At 35.9% G+C, this 22,943-nt stretch overlaps 1 protein-coding gene across 1 annotated transcript; it reads left to right on the forward strand.

The window, feature by feature from the left end:
• Nucleotides 1-12,064: 12,064 nt before the first annotated feature.
• On the forward strand, nt 12,065-15,115 carry LOC137748854 (L-ascorbate oxidase homolog). The gene is made up of 9 exons (XM_088677551.1): nt 12,065-12,160; nt 12,331-12,514; nt 12,613-12,722; nt 12,812-13,082; nt 13,291-13,390; nt 13,477-13,822; nt 14,024-14,389; nt 14,490-14,571; nt 14,670-15,115. Exons 2-9 carry the CDS (start codon nt 12,368-12,370, stop codon nt 14,865-14,867), a joined length of 1,620 nt encoding a protein of 539 aa, XP_088533677.1. The 5' UTR covers nt 12,065-12,160; nt 12,331-12,367; the 3' UTR covers nt 14,868-15,115.
• The last annotated feature ends 7,828 nt before the right edge of the window (nt 15,116-22,943 follow it).

The raw sequence follows: 22,943 nt of genomic DNA on the forward strand, positions 1-22,943 counted from the left end.
TGTTGGATACTAAATGAGCTTACATAATGAAAGAGTAGATATATGTCACAGTTTAAAACATACTTGTTTGGACCCAAATTGGACATTGGGCCTGAAGTGCATCCCAATCACATAGAAAGCCCCAAGAGAGCACTAGATCGTCAAGGCAAAGGAGGCTGAAGACGGAATCGCGGCCTAGAAGTCAAGATATTGACTGACGTGCCAAAACTGGGTGGCAAACCTATGCAAGTAGGCAGGCATAGCGGTCATTAGCAAATGGTTTTGCAGAAGGCAAAAACACATTTTTAGGGATAAAACCCCGTAATTTGGATAGGGTTAAGTGTGAAATCAGCACTTGGTCAATAGTGGTACACTCAACATTCATCTAGATAGTCTGGGAGCCTAATCATAGGCCCTGCAGAGGCATGAGGCATCTTTCAAGCTAATCATCACTTTCACCATACACACAGGAGGAGTTGTGTGAGACACATCCAAGGCCGAACAATACCCAAAGTGAAAACGATATAAAAAAACGATAGACATGACTGATTAATCAAAAGAGTGCTGAGCAAGTCTTCTTACTGTGGTGTCCAACATGCTTGCAGCACTAAAGCAATATCTGCAAGTCTCAGATAATCAGAGACATGAAAATGACTAACGAACTTAACAAACCATAAGATTTTTAATGCTGTTTACTTCAGCACTGATTCCTTAGATTTAAACTGTAAGAAAAGGTCTTAGTCCCCGAAGACCGAAATTGTCCCATAAGATTCAGTTATAAGGATCACAATGCAGCGGTAGGTTTAATACAAATTTTGTGACTTCAAAGCATGAGGTACTTTCTGCGTTTTGTTGCTTGATATGACATACACAATATGATATTTTTTGTTTGTATTTGCAAGACTGTTGCCTTCTCTAAATGCTAGATTTCCATTTTTATCTCGCTGAGGACACAAGGGGTTGCAGGAGAACGACCAACGAGCATCCAATCTATTATTGATGATAGCCAGATTCGTGCGTTGCGCTTGATGATCTGTATTGTGGAACCCATGATTGTCAGTTGACAGCAGAGGAGGCGTTAAGGGGGTGCGAAAGGTACAGTTGCACAAGATTTCAAATTTGAAGGGGCCCCCAAAATTTTTGTCACCTAATATTTATATGTAATAATATTCTATATTTAAAATTGTTTTTGTTATGAAATAATGTTCTATATTCAAAAATTGAATTTGTTAGTACTTTAAAATCTCATCTTACACTCCTTATAAGGATAATTTTTTTTCTTTCTAAATACAAAAATTTAGAGTACAGTACAATAAGATATTTTGAGTGTCAATAATACACCATAAAAGACGGTATTTTTTCAATATTATCATATAATAATGTTATATATTCAAGTGAAACTTTAAAGTTTAGAGTTTTTGAAGCTTGTTTTCTTGTTTGGTTGTTGAAGATTGTTTTCTAACGTCAATACATTGTTCTACATTTTTTAAGACTTATCTTAAGGAGGGACGCTTTTATAAATTTTGCACAGAGACCCAAAATCTTAAAGACCGCTCTGGTTGACAGTTGGTCATACGAGAAAATAAGAAACACCGGTGCATTAGCAGATACTTGCTGTGTTCTTTCACAACTGCAAAAGGCAGCATATGTGCCGGGCTTTCTCCCTTGAGCAAAGTTTGTCCCACCTCGTCTCTCTTAAGAAATTGATTACAGAGGGTTGCCATAAAGTAACGTCCATTTCAATCACAATTACAATTACACAGGGCCTCCCATCTCTCTGTAATTGTTATTCACATTTGTCTTGAATTATCAAGCCTACCGAGTGGTTAGAATTTTGTATCTCTCTTCAGGATTTGGCAATATGTTCATGCAAAAATGGACGGGTGGCGAAAGGAATTTTTGGGAAATTGGGAGACCTGATATGTATAGGTTCTGAGAGGGTCACTGGATCTCAGGCAGGGCTAAAATTGGTGGAAGAATGTTCCTCTTATGCAGAGGGAATTTTCTGGTCTTGAAATGAAACCCTAGGGGTGAAGGGTGGATTGCTTGAGGCATTTGGTATTTAGTATACCACTCACCTCAAATTCATCAAAATTCCTCACATATTAAACTCCTAGCAAATATTTGACATTTTCACTACACCTAGACATGTGTGGACTTTTTAAAAATCTTAATCGACTACCAGTGGATTTGGTTGTATGTTTACAATCCTCTTAAATCCTAATTTAACTACATCATGATTTCTTAGTCTTTTAAAATCCTAATTAATTATATCCAAATTTCAAAATATGTTAAAATCCTATCAAATTCTAATTTCTACACTTTACTTCTCTTTCTTGCCTTGCAAGTTCAGTTTCACTCAACACTTTTAACTATGATGCACGTTATATATATTGTTCAAAAAGGAAAACTAATCATCTGTCACATTAAATCCTTTTTAATTATGATTAGCACATGGAACCTGATAAGTGAGATGGTCATGAATCATGAACATGATGAGCATTATTAAACCATCTATTTGACAAAATTTCTTGACTAAATAGTCAAAATGATCTCTGAGATTTGCATAACACATTATTTTGATCCCTGAAATTAAAAATCAATAGAAATGGTCCCTAAGATTGTCCATCATCCATCATTTTTGTCCTTTCGTTAAAAACTCTGTTAAGTGTCCCGGAGCTCTTGGCTGGAAGTTTGGGCAATTTTCAAAGCTTCGTAACTCAATCGTTTCTTAATCAAATTCGACCCATAATATATCAAAATGAAGATAGGAAAGTGTAGAATAAGATTATACTATTTGGAAGCCCAATGGTTGCCGGAGATGGCCGGAAAATAGCCTCAAAGTTGACTGGTCCGCGGGAAAACTGGAAAACTCGCCGGAAACTAGGTAAACTTTAAATGTTCATAACTTCTTCAATACTCAACGAAATCGAGTGATTCAAAAACAAAATTCATAGTTCTCAACGAGACGAAGAGAATGGTACCTCTATTGACGGCTAATTCACTGTGATTTGGCTGGAAAATGGCTTGAAAGTGACAAACTATTTTCGAGGTAGTCACTTTCGAGCTGTTTTCCGGCCAAACCACAATGAATTAACCGTCGAGAAAGATATCATTCTCTTTGTCTCATTGAGAAGTATGATTTATGTTTGTGAATCACTCAATTTCGTTTAGTATTGAAGAAGTTATTAATGTTTAAAGTTTATCCAGTTTTCGGCAAGTTTTCCAGTTTTCCAGCGGACCAGTCAACCTTGAGGATATTTTCCAGCCATTTCCGGCAACATTTGGGCTTCCAAATAGGTATAATCTTGTCCTAAACTTTCCTATCTTTATTTTGATATATTATGGGTCAAATTTGGTTAAGAAACGATTGATTTATGAAGCTTTGAAAATTGCCCAAACTTCCGGACAAGAGCTCCGAGACACTTAACGGAGTTTTTAATGGAATAACCAAAATGATGGAGGGTGGACAATCTCATGGACCATTTCTATTGATTTTAATCTTAGGGACCAAAATAATGTGTTATGTAAATCTCAGGGACCATTTTAGCTATTTAGCCAAATTTCTTTATGCAAAACATCTACTCTTTATTAAAAAATGAGTGCATCGATATTCTAAAAAATACATTAATAATATGTTAGCTTATTATTGAAGGACAGATGTCCGTTCCATAATTGAACTACTCTAAGTTTATATTTTGATAAAGAATTTCCAAATTCTAAAGGAAATTCTTTATCAATCTCTTATCCAAACATAGCCTAATTGATTACGAATTGTAATTGAAAAGGAAATTGTGTAGTCACTTAGTACTACGGTCTAGTGGTATCCCTCTTCACTTGTAAGTGAGAGGTCTTGGGTTCGATTCTCATTAAATACAAATTTAAATCACATTATCATCCTTTAATATAGATAATATCGTTTGTTAAAAAATAATAAAAATTATGTCTTATCAGAGAAACTTAGTGGATCATCCAAGGGTGTGCCAAAAACTTTTGCAGATCCTATGGCCCAAATAAGACAGTTGGGCTACACATGGGCTAGATGATGGTCTACAAATGGGTATTGTAATCCAGTATTACATGTATGGTGGGCTTAAGAAGTATAATCCAATTTGTTTTATTTTAAAAGCATGTTATTTGAACTCGAAGTTATATTCACTAAGCCACTTAAAGTGTACGTTTGTTGCATCGGATTTTCGGACTGGACTTGCTTCAAAGACTAAGCTGAACTAACTTAGTGAAACATTTGATGCTATATCGGCCTAATAAGCATGATAATATAAATCAGTGAAAAATGAATCATATTTTTTTTTTTTAGCTAAAGAAATCTAATACCAAAATAATGTGGAATACCACACCGTAAAAAATTGTATCAATTGATAAAATTTACATCCAATGCTTGAAACTCAAGGCCTACTCGAAAATAAATACAATATAAATATTACACCAAAAGCTATTTATAGAACATATATAACATATTACACAAAATTTTCATAGATTTCAAACCCAAAACAACAAAATTGATCGGACTCTAGTAATAATTTCACAATCTACAAAAAGAAAAAAAAATCGAAGACATAGATCGTCAGATATAGAATTTACTAGATGAGGAACAAGACAAGGACGAGCAAGACAGGGGAGCAAGAAGACGGGATTAGCAATCCTGTGATAATTGGGGGTTCTAAACTTAATCCTTGTGCCTAACTAACACTGGATTACACTAATAAGTAGTCTAGTCCAGTCAAATGAAACTTAGTAAGCCCAAACAAATACACTCTTAGAACTATGGATATTGACAAACATAAAAATAAAATAAAAAATAAAAAGATAAAAAAACTTAGAACTACGGTCTAGTGGTACTTTTTTACTTGTAAGTAAGAGGTATTAGGTCAAATAGCAAGTTCGAAACAAATTTTTTCCTCGCCTCTTAATGTAAATATATCGTTCTATAAAAAAAATTTAGATTCACTTGATCATAATTTGGTTACGATACTTACAAATACTTAATACAATTACTATCAGATGGTCTGATATTGCAATGACATTCAAGAACCATATTTAAGTGTCAAATGGTAATCATATTAATTGTTTCTAAGTATTGTAGTTAGTTGTTAGAATGGTCGCCTTGGAGGAAACTTTATATTAACCTTTAAGTACCGTATGTACATCATGCGATTGAGCCATATTGTATTGTATAATTGGTTAAGTAGTTAAATGGATTGACTTAGTTAGTATAAAGTTGTTAGAAAGGATAATTCAGTCATTTTGTAATAGAGATCATTTACTTCGAAAGGTTGTTTGATAGGAGCATATTTGTGTGACTTTGTTAACCTATTTCCTTGCATTTACTCAGTTAGTTTATATTTATTAGAGTGTTTTAAGCTATTTTCGTGTGTTTGTAAGTTCAAATGGCAAAAGTGGTAAGAAATGGCATTTTGGAGTAATTTGGGGTAGTTTTGGGCTGGAATGGATAGCTTGCGTATGAAGCACAAGGAATGGACATTTTTGGTGCTTAAAAGGTGCTAGGAATGTGCAAAGAATCAGGAAGAATTAATTAAGGCAAGGAATCAGTTGACAAGAATGAACCTTATCCAATCTTATCTAAACTAACCTTATCTAATCCTATCTTATCTCATCTTATCCAAACATTATCTCAATTTATCCAACATTGTCTTAGATTATTTCCAGCTACAAAAGGAGTCCTTATCCTATTCTAAATCCTTCCATTTGATTTAAGGAGTCCTAAAATCATGCAAACAACTAACCCTTTTCCTCCTATAAGTCTGCCTAGTCTATCCCTTTCCTTTCAGGATTTGGAGCCGTGCTTGCCCTATATATATGCATACATTGTGCCACAACATTGAGAGGGAGAGGGAGAGATTTTCAGAGAGTTTTTATAGAGGAATAAACACATAGTGCTGCAGCTTGCAAGGAAGAAGAGCTTTGTGTCGTGACCTGCCATCCAAGGCTATTGGATTGCTGGAGCGTTTCTAGGTGTATTCTATCCTTAGTAGTTAGTTCAATGTTTAAATTAGATTGGTTTCGTTTAATTGTTAACATGTGGAACTAATTTCGTTTTAGCTAGAGGTGAATTCAAAGCCATAAACATATATGTGATATGAATTGATTACATCCAGTTATTGTTTCATAAATCGTGAATGCAATTTACTTAAATGTTTCATTGATAACTTATTCTTGTATGCTGATTAAGGGGGCCCACTTAGTTTGCATGCATGAATTTGATGCTAAAATATAAGGGAATTTCACCTAATAGTTATGAACTTATATTTATAAGTAGCGGAAATCACTAGTCATGATTGTGTTAAGTAAGTTCCTAGCAAGAGTATCATGCAGTTCATAGTTACGAATGCCATGTCAATGCTTATGATTTTCATAGAACTTAATGATCTTTGATAGGTATCTCTATCATGCATTTTATATAGAGAACTTGATAAGAATAATTTGATTGCGTCGCTGAGTCCAATTCAATGAATTTAGGAAAATCTAAGAGTTAATTTGTGCAGTTCATGGTTAATTTGGGGCATTGTCATTCGTGGTTTATAAGAATAATAACTAGAAATCATTTGTATGCATGTGTCATGTGTGGAGAAGAATTCTCTAGCTAGCCTTTCACCTCTTAAGTTACCTTAGTTTCGTACCACCTTTACTTAGTTTCTGCAACCTACTTAGTTTTAGTTTAAAATTTGTCCAACCAAACCCCCCCCTTTAGTATTTCATGTCAATTTACTTCAATTTTCGTCCAAAACACCCCTCAGTGCTTGTTTTGTGTTATTTGAGTTAGTCTAAGGTAGTTTTGTGTATTTGAGTCTAGTTTTGTGTGTTTTAAGTCTAATTTGTGTTGATTAGCATCCCTTCTAATCCCCAGCCTAAAACGATCCCTACTTACGCATACTACAATTATATAAAAGAGGGTTCAATTTGTGATTTAATTTTTACCATATCATTGTTGTGAAAACCATTTACTGCATATTGTAATATCTATTCTTCGAAGTAAACAAAGCTTTTCTCTTCATCTTTCTTACTTGTCAATCCCTCTACTTCCATTGTTTCCTTTAGTTCTTCATAGTTTCATAGGTTAATATAATATCAAAGCAGGTTATCTAACATGTGAAGTCAAACGGCTACATGCGCTCCACGTCGCTCCGTTGTGTTGTCCAAATGTTAGCCTTGAAAATTCGCCCAACTTTGAGGGGGCTTGTTAAGAATGAGTCCCACATTGATGGGATGAGGGACCTTATATAGGCTTATAAGAGGTTAAGTTACTCCCCATATTACCAATTGGTTTTATGGTGGAACCTCAACTTTCTTAACAAACTTCAGACTCCTACACACTCTTTGATTCTTACTAAAGTTCTACATGTACCTAACATTGCTAGAAGTGTACTCTTTGTGAAACATTTGTACGCTGACAACAAAAGCTGGTTTCTATGTGATGAATCTGAATTGTTTGTGCTGGATAAGAAGATAAGGGAGATACTGTACCAAGTAAAGAGAGGAGTAGGCTTGAAAAGTTAAGGAAAGAGTAGGCCTGAAGAGTTATTCCAGATCCTTGTGGTTACAAATACAAAAGGTTCATAGTTCATTACAAAGGATCCAGCAATATATTTGGGTAAAGTAGTGAAAAATAATGTCTAGCATCAAAGGGTAAGACATCCAGCTTATGATATAATGGCTTCAATGTTGAAACAGTCTAATATTTTAGTTCAATCAGATAATACGCATAGTGTTTGTATTTCTTGCATTGAAGGCAAGATGTCTAGGACTCCCTTTTTAGTTAGAATTGATAGATGTACATTTCCTTTTAAATAGTGTACATTGATATCTGGGGCCCATCACCTGTAAAATCTCTAGAATGATATAGATACTATGTAAAATTTGTGGATAAATATACAAGATATGTTTGGATTTTGCATACGAGCAATAAATCTAATGTGTTTACAATATTTGTCAAGTTCTACAAATTTATTCTTACCCAATTTGGTACATCAATCAAGTCTTTACAAATAGATGGAGGGGTGAATATACAAGCAAGTGTTTTACTTCTTTTCTTGCTGATAAAGGTATCTTGCAGTTAATATCTTGTCCTTACACTCCTCAACAGAATGGAGTTGCAGAAAGGAAACATAGGCACATTCTGGAAACTGCAATCACTCTTCTTACTGCTGCTAGTTTGCCCTCTGAGTTATGGTATTTTGCATGTGCTCGTTCAGTGTTATTGATAAACAAGATGCCTTGCAAAAGCTTGTCTTTTAGTTCATCTTATTTGACTCTATATAAGAAAGCACTTGATATAATGTCACTAAAGATGTTTGGTTCAGCTATTTTCCCATGGTTAAAACCATACAATGTGAACAAATTACACCCAAGGTTAGTGATGTCTGTCTTTTTGGGATATTCACAGTGCAATAAAGGGGTTATCTGCTGTAATATACAAACCAAGAAATCTATCATATCCAAACCTATGTGTTTTAATGAATCTTTGTTTCCTGCAAAAATGGTCAGCTATGGAAGTAATGGGATGACGCTTAGACATGATGAATGAAGATCTTTACTTGTCATCATACCTATACCAGTTTCAAATAGATAGCAAAATGAAAGACATGCAGGGTCACAGAGTTCACTATCCCATTCTACGACAACAATATTTTCTCCAATAAGTGATGATAATCAAGTGATATGTGAGACTAATGGGATGAATAACAATACTTCATTGCATCAATTAGAAGGCATGATATTGCTTATTCAGTGAAAATGGTTTTTCAATTCATGACATAACCAACTGATGTACATATGTTTATGGTAAAGAGAATCTTGATATATATACAAGGTACTATTGAGTATGGTCTACAGTATATAATGAACAAGGATTTCAATCTCACTGCTTACTCAAACTCGGATTGGGCAGCTGACATTAACACCAGAAGATCAATTACAAGTTTTGTTGTATATCTAGGAGCAAATCCAATCTCATGGCGGTCAAAGAAACAATCCATTGTGTCTAGAACTTCAATAAGGCTGAATACAAAGCCTTAGCTCATTGTGCAGCTGATGTCTTTTGGATTTGTTCAATGTTTAAGGACATTCATCAACACATATCAGTACCAGCTTCTTTATATTGGGACAATTTATCAGCTTTGGCACTGACTTCAAATCCTGTTTTTCACTCCAAAATAAAATATCTCGATATTGACTATCATTTCGTGTGTGAAAAGGTTCAAAAAGGAGATCTTATGGTTCACTACATTCCAACATATGATCAAGTAGCAGATGTGTTCACAAAAGGACTGCATAGTCCAATTTTTCTCAAACATTGTAAAAGACGGATTGGGGTTGAATTCTACAACAAACACAACTTCAATAGCTCAACTTCGTTTGAAAGAGGGGGGGGGGGGGGGCGTAATAACCATATGTACATCATGTGATTGAGCTATGTGGCATTATATCATTGATTAAGTAGTTAAATGGATTGAGTTAGTTAGTATAAAGTTGTTCGAAAGGGTAATTGAGTTATTTTGTAATAGAAATCAGTTACTACAAAAGGTTGTTGTGAGAACCATTTACTGCATATTGTAATAGTTCTTCTTCGACGTATACAAAGCTTTTCTCTTCATCTTTCTTGCTTGTCAATCCCTCTGCTTCCATTGTTTCCTTTAGTTCTTCATAATCATAGGTTAATAACCTTATCAATGTGAGGGGTCTTAAACTGCTTTGCCGCCACCAAGAGAGAGAGAGACTTAATACTAATTGGTTATGAAAAAAAGCTTAACACCAACTAGATAGAGAAAGACTATAACCCGTATTCTGGATTGGCCACATGATGAGAATTGAACTTCACGAGTGCTGGAATTGAATTCGATTACATGTGACATGTGTAGTTTAATTCCTGGCCCCAAAACTCATTATTTAACAAATACTGGACGATGTTGTTCTTGTTTTCCCTATGAGATCTCTCCTCGGGATCCATTGCCAATTCTACAATAAAAGTTGACTTGCCCATCAAAAAAGCTTTTCATTGACTCTATAGCGCATGTACTATGGAGGGTTTTCACACTTGCATTAATAAGGTAGTTAATTGACTCTGGATTTAAATTAAACAAAACAAAAGGTAGATAGCATTATTCATGTGTAGTAAGTCTCATTGTACAATATAGATAGAATACAACCAATAATGTCATAAAGATATACTTCTCAATATCCTAAGTTATCGATGTGTGTTGGATCTTCACTTTATTTATTTATTTTGAGCCACAAAGAAAAGAGCATCCTTATACGCGTATTTTCTGCTACTGCTGACTTGTATTTTTTTTTTTTTTTAAGTAAGAAACATACGTTTGATCAATACACTATATCTAGTCTCAGTAAGATGAAGCTTCCCACCTAGTCTCAGTAAGATGAAGCTTCCCACCAGCAGTGTTTGTATCTTGTACTTTTCTCGCTACATCCACTCCATACCACCTCGGACATATTTTTTAGCTTTAGGTCGGTTTGTTCTTGAAGATGAGAATGGCATCAACTAAATTTCAAACAAGTTGCCCTATTCTCACCTCTCAAGAACAATTCAAAGAGTACGCAGTGTTATTAATTCATGTTATATAACATAAATTATTGACATACTTGATATGTTATAGACTTATGATATAATATTAATAAATAATAAATCTATGATATAATATTAATAAATAATAATTAAACTCACATGTTGTAACGTGAATAAATTAGTAATACCACGTATTAGCACGAGTGTCTCAGTTAAAAACGTCTAACAAGAATGTGTAGATTGGTTTGAAAATGAAGCTCAACTTGCATGGTTGCACCTGTGTCAACTGTCAACGGCCAACAAGGCGGGAAATGAGAAGCCAGAGACTTGTGATCTGTGAAGAAACAGATGACAATGGTGGAAATTGACCATTCTGCCCTTCCATTGTCTTTGGTTTTCTGCTTGTTTTCATCATCATGTGGGGTTTCTGAGTGAGAGATCTAAGAACTCGTATAATTCAACTCCACAAAGACCATTCAGGCAAAGAAACCTAAGATTATAATTATAATCAACCCAAAAGTAAAGTGATCATATATTAAATGCAATTAATACGGATGATGGATCCGTTCTAAGCTGCGCAGCTCCTGCTTGATCTCTTCTTTCCTTCCGGCCACCGCGCACCACCGACGAATTCATGAGTCCAAAGTCCAAACCACCATCACCACCCTCACGTACACAACACATTTTCATCACTAGCAAAAAGTTTAAAAAATAACATTGCATTCATTCATTGGTCGGTTTTTCACATAATTTAAGAAATTAAATATATATGTTTAGTAATTTTCATCATGATTTCATTATGGTTAATGTACTCATGCACTATTTGTAAATAGTCAACTCCCTCTGCAACCTTAAGTTTTTAATGTTTCCATGCATCACGTGTATATCTTATGAACCACTTAAGAGACTACAATGACTTTTCGCTATTATTAAAATCCACATATGCAAATCAATTCTATTTTCCTTCAAATTGCGCAGGTCTAATCTATCAACCTATTTATATTTGCAACTCATCCTAGTGTTAAAAAATGAAGTTTTCACCCTCTTTATTAGCTCCAACACTATTCACGTGACAAATATTGGCAGAATTTAGGATGCAATGTTGAGTAATCTAACGATGAGGTATGAGGTGGCTATTTGTAAAAATTTATTAAGATAACTAAAATTTAGTGTAGAAAATAGCACTTACAAGTTTGGGAGTAAATCGATGGAAACCTCCCCATTAATTAACTCTATCAAATGAATTGTAGCATAGAGGTATTACACCAAATACTTACTATACACATATAATGAATATAATTAATCATCCATTATGTGTGAGCTAAAACCGTGAGTTGTGAAATAGTAGCATACGCAGGTAGCTGACTGCTTGTGCATGAAGTGCGCCGCAAATGAACCTCGATTTTTCATCGGTCTTCGCGTAGATCCGCATATCCACGTTGGCATTGCCCCTCTAGGCTCTTCACGGCTGCATCCTTCCCTTGCCACTTGCCAGTTATATATAATCCCTTCCATCTCTGAACTTGCACAGCTCAACTACAAAGCTACGAGTATTTACTACACTTGCACTTCATCATTTCAATATTCCTCATCTCTCTTGGGGAAGGACTCACAATAATTCGAGTATGTATTTCATAATTTCTAGCTACGTACATACTCCATAAGTTTTTTTTATTTTTTATTTTATTTTTTTATTTTTTTATTAGTACAACATACTCCATAAGTTTGAATGCGTAGTTTTTGCCAATATGTACTAATTAGTATCTTTTGCCTGAACTTGTTCTTTTGTGCAGAAATCTGAAATTTGGTCTACATATAGGAGCTGACACAATGTGGCCAACCACTGTCGTGCTTTTTTTCGTCGGAATTTTTGTTTGCTTGAGTTCTTTCTGCATCATTAATGCAGAAGATCCATATTTGTATTATACATGGACCGTAACATATGGAACCATTTCTCCGTTGGGTGTTCCTCAAAAGGTTTGGCGTTTTGATCCTTCATGAAGATAATGTTGTTATATAATTCTGTATGTATGACTTCTGCTTAATTAATCTAGCAACTGTGGTTAATTATGCAGGGTATCCTTATTAATGGTCAATTTCCTGGGCCAAATATTGAAGCTGTGACAAATGACAACATAATCGTGAACGTGATTAACACGTTGGATGAGCCTTTCCTCATTACATGGTGAGGATTTTTATTGGCAGTTGTAATGGTTGTAGATTTAAAATGCACGGCTCATCATAGGACTTATTTCTTTTGCTGTGGGAAATCAGGAACGGAATCCAACAGCGAAAAACCACGTGGCAAGACGGAGTGCTTGGAACCCAATGCCCGATTCCTCCAAACACAAACTGGACATACAAGTTTCAAACGAAAGATCAGATCGGAACCTACTCCTACTTCCCTTCAACTAAACTGCACAGAGCTGCTGGAGGTTTTGGGGGTTTCAATGTTGCAAATAGGTCGGTCATTCCAGTGCCGTATGCTATTCCGGACGGAGAGTTTACCCTGCTTGTTGGTGACTGGTACAAGACTGGCCACAAGGCATGTAATTCATAAAGTAACAGATATTCCTCACTTCGTTTACTCTTTCTTAGGCGTCGATGCTAGCAGTAGGGAAATGTTCTTTTTTGGATATAGCATGACATGTTAGTGGTCCATATTTACAGGCTGGCAACATAAAGCTTCGGAGTGTAATTGTTACCAACCATATAACAGAATAACTTTCTGATAAATGCTCTTATTTTTTCAGGAATTGCAGCAAATATTGGACTCTGGCAAAAATCTTCCACTTCCTGATGGTCTTCTTATCAACGGGCTTCCTGAAAATACAGTCTTTACTGGCGAAAAGGGTATGCATTAACCCTTCTCAAAAGTGTTTGTATACCATATCTGTTTTTGAAGATTTTGTAATCAAAGTTCTGTTGGTTTATTTCAGGAAAGACCTACAAGTTCAAGGTTTCAAATGTGGGCATAGAAACTTCAATTAACTTCAGGATTCAGAACCATACAATGACACTTGTTGAAGTGGAAGGAGCTAATACCTTGCAAGAGGTGTATGAATCACTTGACATTCATCCAGGTCAATCCGTGGCTGTTTTGGTCACGCTATACGGTTCAGTCAAGGACTATTACATCGTTGCCTCTACCCGATTCATAAAGCCGGTCCTCACGACCACTGGATATCTCCGCTACGCTGGTTCTAACACCCCTGCTTCAAAACCATTGCCAATTGGTCCAACCTATCAGATTCACTGGTCTATGAAGCAAGCCAGGACAATCAGGTGGCAATCACTTCCTAGGGACTTTTCTATTTCCATTTTCGGAAGCATATATATAGTTGGCGAATAAAGTTTGTTCACCAAATGATGTGACAATGTCTGAGTATCTAATTTGGCAATCAAATTTGGTGAGCCTAGCATTATTGTCTAATGATTTTTTAATTATATATGGAATTAACTTTTTTTCCTTTCTTGTACTTGAAGATTGAATTTGACGGCAAATGCAGCCAGGCCTAACCCACAGGGCTCATTCCATTATGGAACTATTCCAGTTGTCAGGAGACTACTTTTGGCCAATACTGCTACTAAGATTGATGGAATGCTTCGATATGCCGTAAACAACGTCTCCTATGTTGATCCGGAGACCCCATTGCAGCTCGCTGATTGGCTTAACATCTCCGGCGTGTTTAACCTCAACACGATACAGGACACACCTACTCCAGGCCCTGCAGTATATGGCGCCTCTGTCATAGGAACTGCCCTTCATGATTTTGTGGAAATCGTCTTCCAGAACACCGAGCCTAAACTTCAATCTTGGCACCTGGATGGATACAGCGCCTATGTTGTTGGGTAAGCTCTATGACCAATTGTCATATATATATAACAAATTATTGCCTAGACATCATATTTTTGTCACAATTTGTCTAATAATATTTGTTGGTCTTCATAGATACGGCTCTGCCGCTAAATGGACACTAAATATGACGAGAGGTTACAATTTGGACGATGCTGTACCAAGACACACAGTTCAGGTAATTGACAGGAACTTAACCTCATCCAGTTTATGCGTACTTTCTGAGATTTTATCGTTCTATATTGATCAACGTTAATTGGTGTACACAACTTACAGGTATATCCACTTGGTTGGACTGCTGTGCTAGTCTCCTTGGACAACAAGGGAATGTGGAATTTAAGATCTGCAATCTGGTCTAAGAGGTATTTGGGGCAGCAATTATACATCAGAGTTTGGAACAACGTACACAGCGTTTATACTGAGAACGATATGCCTTTGAACGCATTGCTTTGTGGCAAGGCGAAGCAGCAGTGATAGCAAACTTATTTACCCTTTGATCATGTAACTCTCCGTATGTTCTTTCATTATTTTTATTTTTTAAATTTGGTAGTTCTTAAGTTTCAGTTACGAGGGTGACTGAAAAAAGAATGGGGAAACAGGCTTAGGATTGAGGGAAATAAGATGTTTCAAAGGGTCATTGTGTTAGATTTCTTGCTACCACATCCTATATAGGATTCATTTCTCTTACATGTTCATTTTCTATTATGCTATGTGCTTCTATACTCCCCAGTACAATGTTTACTTCTCTGTTTTCCTGCCTCTATAGAATAAGTCATCACGGTTAACCAAAATATAGCATCGTAGCAATTTCTTCTAAAAAAAAGGAAAGGAAAATAATCCTTCTGTTTGGTTGCTCAGAAACTTAAGGAAATGTTTACAGGCCTTTTTCGTAGCACAGTCCAAATTGCGTCGATTTAACCCTAGATTCATGGTTCAACAAAAAAAAAAATTGATGGTTGGTTTGGTTTGGTTTTAACAAAAACATAATGAAAACTGAACCGAACTGAACCAAACAAAATACACTCAGAGACCCAACCAAACAAAAGGCACTGCTCAGTACAAAGCTGCTCCAGACTTACCGTCACAGGTGTTCAAATTCAAACTACCTTCGACTGACTAATAATACAAATATAAAATCATAACTGATCAAACTCTGTCAAAATAACCAAGAACTATTCAGCTCCTACAAAGTTACAAAAGTACTAGCCCACCAACAAATAATTTTCTTTGTTGGAGCCCCCGCTGACTAATTTTTCGGTGTGACTGTTTTCGTTTGTTTGAATTTGAACCCACTATGAAAAACAATCTAAGCTCCAATTGCTCAACACAAGTGAACCGACCTCGGTATTACTGGGGGGATTGGATGTTCACTTTTTCTTCCTTGATACCAATACCATCTAGTTCAGTCATTGCCCAAGTTGAAGAGAAACTCGCCACTTAATGCATTAAAGAAGAATGCAAAAACCGAGAGAGGAATTGCAAACAAAGCATCCTACTAATGCATTAACATAAAATTAACGTGATACATATCCAGCTCTCACCACCAGAAGTCAAGTCTTAATTAGGAAAAAAAAAATGCAAGAAATTATTATCATTATTGTTTTATGTAATGCTTTATCACTATAAGTACTGGGGGATTTTCCACGGCAAGAAATTTTTTTTTTTTTTTTTTATTTTGATACAAATGTGAGAATTTATTTTTACATATACATTTTACATCATCATCTCATACCCTGTGCATGCAAAAGGAATTCATTTTTAACAAAACTTATGCCTCCCCAATTTCCCTGTAGTGAAATTTTGTTAGAAGAAAAAAGAAACGATTGGAATAAGGTCCAGTTTTCTTCTTTTTTTTTTTTTTTTTTTTTTTCTCGCCAAAAGCTGGTTCACTTTAAAGTTAAGCAGTAAAAGTGTTCGGTAAAAATAAAATATCTTGTTTATTTTAAAATCAATGACCTACAGACAACAATTTTTAAAAGCAAACGGTACGTTTAAAAGCATACTATAAATTGCTTTCTAAAACTGCTTTAATAAAAAGCAGAGTTGAACATTAAATGAATATTTTTAATTTCTATAATATGCTCATTAATTTTGAAAAATTACATTGCTAATTCTTTTAGACACATTTTATCCTTGAAAAACTAAGTGACCACCACCACCTACCACTACAAACCCTAACCTCTTACACCACCATTGTCATTACCACCACTATTGTTTCCACCACCACCGCACCACAATCTCACCGCCAGACCACCACCACCACAACCATGCCCGCCACCATTACGACCACAACCACTACCATTGATGCCACCACCGCCACCACAACTGCCACCATCGTTGTTGTCGCTACCCCTACCACCATTTTTACCTATGTAGCCCAACCACCACACCTCTTTATTGGCACCACCACCACTACCATCACAATCATGCCCTCGCCACCGTTGTCGTTGTCATCGTCCACACTATCATATCCATTTTTATCATTATACACAACTATATCACTTTTACATTAAAATTTACCAAACGTTTTTACATTGTTTTTCATACTCATAACACTTTTAAAATACAATTTATCAAACGCTTAATTGCTTTTTTTTTTTTTTTTTTTGCAGCTGAATGTTCTTCAAACACAATAAAAGTAGTTGTTAGAAAAAAGCACAACAATCCCAAACTGGTCCTAAATAATAAAAAATTTGGACGGGTAGCAAATCACTTTTGTGAAATCAAAATAAATAAAAGAAAATTTTCATAACACAATATGCATCATAAAACTATGTTAAGTTGTATTTTCAATTGGTTTTCCTCATTCTCTATTGTATGTCTTATTTGGTTGAGTATCAACAGGATGTAACACTAGCAATGTCATTCGTGAGATGTTAACAATAAGTCAAAATGCATGCTCAGAAGATCGGCTTTCAATTAGTCAATGCAGTTAACCACATGCTGCATTGAATTGCATAGCACTAAAGCAATGTCTACTAAGAAAAAAGGGAATTAATTATTTTTATTTTGGTCAAATTAGATAACTTTCATTAATTAAAAAAAGCTAATACAATTAAAAAAAACAAAAACAAAGCTAATGCAAGAGATAGAAAGCTCAAAGCAAACCAAATGAAAGTATAGCCTAAAAGAAAATATCACATAAAACCTAAAGAGAGAGAGCCCAACAACAAAAACCCTGAATTCGAAACACAAATGCCTCCACCACAACAGATGGGTTGCCATCGCAAATCCACCACTACCATGAGAGCAAGTCCACTGGGGACCAATAGGCCAGCACCCAGCTTGAAAAATGGACCAGGCTCCCTTTTTTTGCTCCACCCCAGCCTAATAGGCTGGCATCCAACCCAAGCCAGGCCATAGGGCAGCCCAAAATCGACAAACCCAAGAGACGGGCCATCTAACGTCAGGCTTGCTTCAGCCTGACGTCAAATCCCATTGAAATTTTTTTTGCGTCAGGCACGTGTGATACACGCTTGAGTGGGGGCGCATCCCCGACAAAAAAAAAAAGGTGTAGGGCCCACCGTTGCAGCGCACCAATTTGCACCCTTGAGTGGCCACATGGCTCGTTATGGGCCGTTGGATTTCCAACAGCTAGTTGATCAACGGTCGGCGTTTTTCTTTCCCAAAAAAAATAAAAAACAAACATACAAATGATCAAAAATATGACTGTTGGTCCACGTATCAACATCTGGACTGTTGGATTTCAATCTTTTTTAAATCCAACGGTCTATATTAATTAAGTTAATAAAAATTATAAAACAATTATTAAATTTTTTTTTAAAATATAGAAAAAATTTTAATTTTTTTTTAAATTTTTTTTCTATAAATAACTAACCATCATCTTCCACCTTACACCACATTTCAATATTTTCAACACTTTCAACCAAAGTTTTTGTATATTTTTTCATGGAAAAAATGACCCGTGGAAGCTCATCGAAGATGCTACGTTGTGTGAATGCTGGGTTCAAACTACTCATGACTCGATTACGGGTAATGAGATGGATAAGCGAGAAATGTGGAGTAAAATTACGGAAGCGTTTTGCGATGTACATGGAAAAGGCACCAGAAATAGTCAAGGTTGTTGGAAAAAACTCAACGCATCCTTTACTTGTTGGAAAAATGTTATCTCTCATGCTTCCGATAATCTGCGTAGTGGGACAAGTTTAGCGAATCAGGTGACAATATTTTTATTTATTTATATGTATTCCACCCGCATCAATATTTTAATTTATTTATTTGTGTTACACCCACATTTTATAATATTGATCCCACATTTATAGACACTACAAGCACAAGCATTCTACAATGTGAAGAACCACAACAAATCATTCAACAAATGGGAATGTTGGCAAATTGTCAAAGATTGCCCCAGATATAGAATTGTGGCAACCGGTCTAGAAGTTTTCATGCATGGCATGGGTCTACACAGTTCACCAAAAGCAGACACGGCCGAACAAGAAGGCAGCACATTTGAAGATACGGAAGGGACGCCTAAAGAAGTGCTGGAGACCTAGCCGACTCATCAGTCCCTCAGGCCTAAAGGTAAAAAGGCAGCAAAGAATAAAGGTAGTTCTTCCAAAAATGACTACGCTAAATATATGGACGAACTTGCTCGCCATAGTGAACTGAACATTGCATGGGAAGTGGCTAGAGATGAGGCAAAAACTGCAACTATGGTAGCAATATTAGCAATTACTGAGAGACATAATGTAGCTAAGGAGAGACAAAGAGAAATACTTAATAAAGAAAATCAAATGCTTAGAGAAGAAATGACGGCTCAAGTAGATCGTGACACTATGAATAAGTCTGTAGTAGGGATGTCTCCGAATTCTAAATATTTTTGAACATTGAAAAAACAAGACATGGTACGAAGGAGGCGTGCAAGGGATGAGGAAACAAGTCAAGGGGGTTCTAGCTACACAGATCGTAGCAATGAAGATCCCAGCACCACATATCCTAGCTCCTCAAACATTGTATAATTTCTTATTTATTTTTAGTACTTTATTTAATTTCTTATTTATTTTTAGTACTTTGTGTAATTTCATATTTATTTTTAGTACTTTGTGTAATTTCCTATTTATTTTTAGTACTTTGTATAATTTCTTATTTATTTTTAGTACTTTGTGTAATTTCTTATTTATTTTTAGTACTTTATGTAATTTCTTATTTATTGGTAGTACTTTATGTAATTTCTTATTTATTATTAGTACTTTGTGTAATTTCTTATTTATTTTAATACTTTATGTAATTTCAAATTTATTTTTTGTACTTTATTTAAACACATTAAATAAGATTATATAAACTCACCAAATAAACTTAAAAAAAACACCAAATAAAATTACATAACCTCACCAAATGAACTTAAAAAAAAAAAAAACACACTAAATAAAATTACATAAACTTAAAAAAAACACACTTTATTCTTCAAACATAAGCTCATTTTAATTATATTCACCTTGTTGCAATCCCAACTAGTGTTCAATCAAGTCACTTTGGCGGCTTATGTGCCAGTATGGCTCTTACACTGAAGTGTACCGCTCACCAATCAATTGATTATGACATCCATCCCGTTCCAACGGCTCATGTTGCACGGGATCTTCGGTCCGGTCATGAGCATAGTAGATATGTGTTCTTGAGTTGTTCATCGTATTTGGCTCGTATTCATCGACGGCATCATAATCATACTCATCTTCCACAATCATGTTGTGGAGAATAATACACGTCATCATGATGGATCGAAAAGCCTCAACATCAAACATTCTAGCAGTAGCCCTAACAATCGCCCAACGAGCTTGCAGGATACCAAAACAACGCTCCACATCCCTTTGTGAAGTGTTTTTCTTTTTCACTTTGTGGATGTGGCACTGTTTTGACAAACGTTGTCCACCTTGGGTAAATGTGTTCTGCAAGGTAGTATGCTATGTCGTATTTATGGTCATTAACCCAATATGTGCACCTTGGCGCTTTTCCTTGCAGCAGTTCGTCAAACACTGGAGATTGGGCAAGGACATTTAGGTCATTCTGAGCTCCTGGAACACCAAAAAAAGCATGCCAAATCCATGTATCAAATGAAGCCACCCCTTCCAAAATGATACTTTTGGCTCATTTTCTGTTGCCATAAGCTCCTTGCCACGCACTTGGACAGTTTTTCCAAGTCCAGTGAATGTAGTTGATGCTTCCAATCATACCAGGGAAGCCTCACATCCCACCCTTCCTCAGAAGCCTTCGCATGTCCCTTGGCGTGGATTTCCGAAGGTACTTATTGGACTATAGGGTTTCAATTGCAGAGCAAAACCACATCAGGGACTCTATAACAGTTGTTTTTCCCATTATCGCGATCTCATCCACTTAATCTGCAGATGCACCATATGCAAGCATTCGCAAGGCAGCCGTAATTTTTTGCTCAGGAAAATGACGTAGAACATGAAAAGCATCATCTTTTTGCATAAAGTATGGATCATGGTTGCAAATAGCACTCGTGATTTTGTCGAACAAACTTCGTTGCATTCTAAAATGACGTATAAAAATATGATCAAGTTTGCGACACATCTGGGTTTGGCTATCGAAGTTTGCGACACGTCTAGGTTTGGCTATCTGACACACAGCTTCTATGACACGACGGGAATATGAGGCCTGAAGCCTTCTATGTTCATCATCTTCATTCTCTTCCATTATGAAAGCCTCATCTCCACCTTCCTCAAGATTGAACAATTCTTCCTGTTATGCCAACACTTTTTTTTGTTGCTCATACAATCTCCTTGACGAAAACATTGTAAGAACTTAAGATTTAAAAATGATGAAGAAGTATTTAGAGCTAAAAAAGAAGGATAGAGTTTGGTGTGTGAATGAAAATAGATGTAGGGATGTAGGGTTTATATGGACAAAAAAAAAAGGATTATGTTATGGACAATGCCACGTGGCACTACGTAATTCGTTGAAAATCTTATTGAAATCTTGGCTAAATTATTGTAAACAGATAGTGACACGTGGCATGTTAGGATTGATTGAAAATCTTATTGGAAATCTATCCATCAAATAGTATGTTCGGATAATGACATGTGGTGTGACAAGATTGGTTGAAAATTTTATCGAAATCTTGGCTAAATTATTTGTAAATAGATAGTGACACATGGCACGTCGGGATTGGTTGAAAATCTTATCGGACATCTATCAACAAAATAGTACTTTCGGATCATGACACATGGCGTGACAAGATTGGTTAAAAATCCTATCCGAAATTAAAACTACATTTTTAATTTATTATTTTATAAAAAAAAACTAATAATATTTTAAATGGGTTGGGTGCCAGGGCATTTTGTAGGGGTGGAGATCGTTTGTGCCATTTCATTTTTTAGGGGTGAAGATACTTTTGGCCAAGTACTGTTCATTAGATCTATCACTGTTCACTAAGTGAATTAAATGGGCTGAGTGCTGGCGCATTTTTTTAGGGGTGGACTTGCTTTGAAGAGGAAGAACCCACAAACAAACTAGATGAACGAAAAATGGGGGTGGACAAGCCACATGTGCAAAACGCTCTCGTAATCCTACCAAATAGTGTGAATGGCACTTTAATAACCACTCAACACCAAAGAGCACCACATTTGAGAGACACACGATGGGCCGAGTAGCAGTGGTCGGCGGTGAAGGATTGACTACAGAAGAAGCATTCGAGGAAGAAAGAGGCATAAAAGTCCAAATCTGAAACAAACTTAGGAAAGTTGAAACAAAGGCTCAAATAACACTAGAAATTGAGGGCCAAGAGAAATAGAAATGCATAAGGCAAAGGAAATGCAGAAGGCAAAGGAGAAAAGGAAGAGGTAACCACCCAAGAGCAAAAGTCGGCAGCAAGAAGGGAGTTTAGGGTTTTTTTTGCTAGCGCACAGAGAGAGTAAAAAATGATTGCATGGCTAATTTCATTGCTCAGATGCTAAAGGATTCAATTCCAAGCTTTATATATTTCTATTTCTCTATAGTTGATTGAATTGAAGCAGTTTTTGTTCAGTCCTCTCTCATTATTCTTGGAAAGCATTACATAAATTGTGAATTCCTTAGACATCCAAAGTGTAAAGTGCAACATTGACTAATTCAATACCCCAATCGTTTAGTAAGACATTTTTATTTAAGCTCAAACATCTACCTTTTTTCACATTTTTGTTTAATAGCAGATCTAATGGTAGCAAGCCTGCACTGATCCATTCTTTCCTTCCTCACCTCAGCACTAGAAACAGAAACACTTATTAGGGGCCAAACAAGGAGTAACTCTTTCCTGGGAAGGAGACATGCAATCTCCTTTATAGACTTATAGTGTGCCACATGTAGCGTACAACTATGATTTTCCTGACAGTGCTTATAATTGGATCCTCTCCTGAGCTCAAGATAGGGATCCTCATGAGCACCCCATCCGGGGCATTGAAATTTGATGCAATAGCTCCAAACAAGGGGCCCCTCTAAAAGTTATAATAATTGCAGCCTTTAGATCAAGTTTGAACTGTTCGGAAGGGCTGCTCATGAGGATCCTCATCCTGAGCTCAAGAGATGATCTAGTTC

This window comes from Pyrus communis, chromosome 2 (genome assembly GCF_041283825.1).
Source record: "Pyrus communis isolate YQ-2024b chromosome 2, ASM4128382v1, whole genome shotgun sequence".
Lineage (NCBI taxonomy): Eukaryota > Viridiplantae > Streptophyta > Magnoliopsida > Rosales > Rosaceae > Pyrus > Pyrus communis.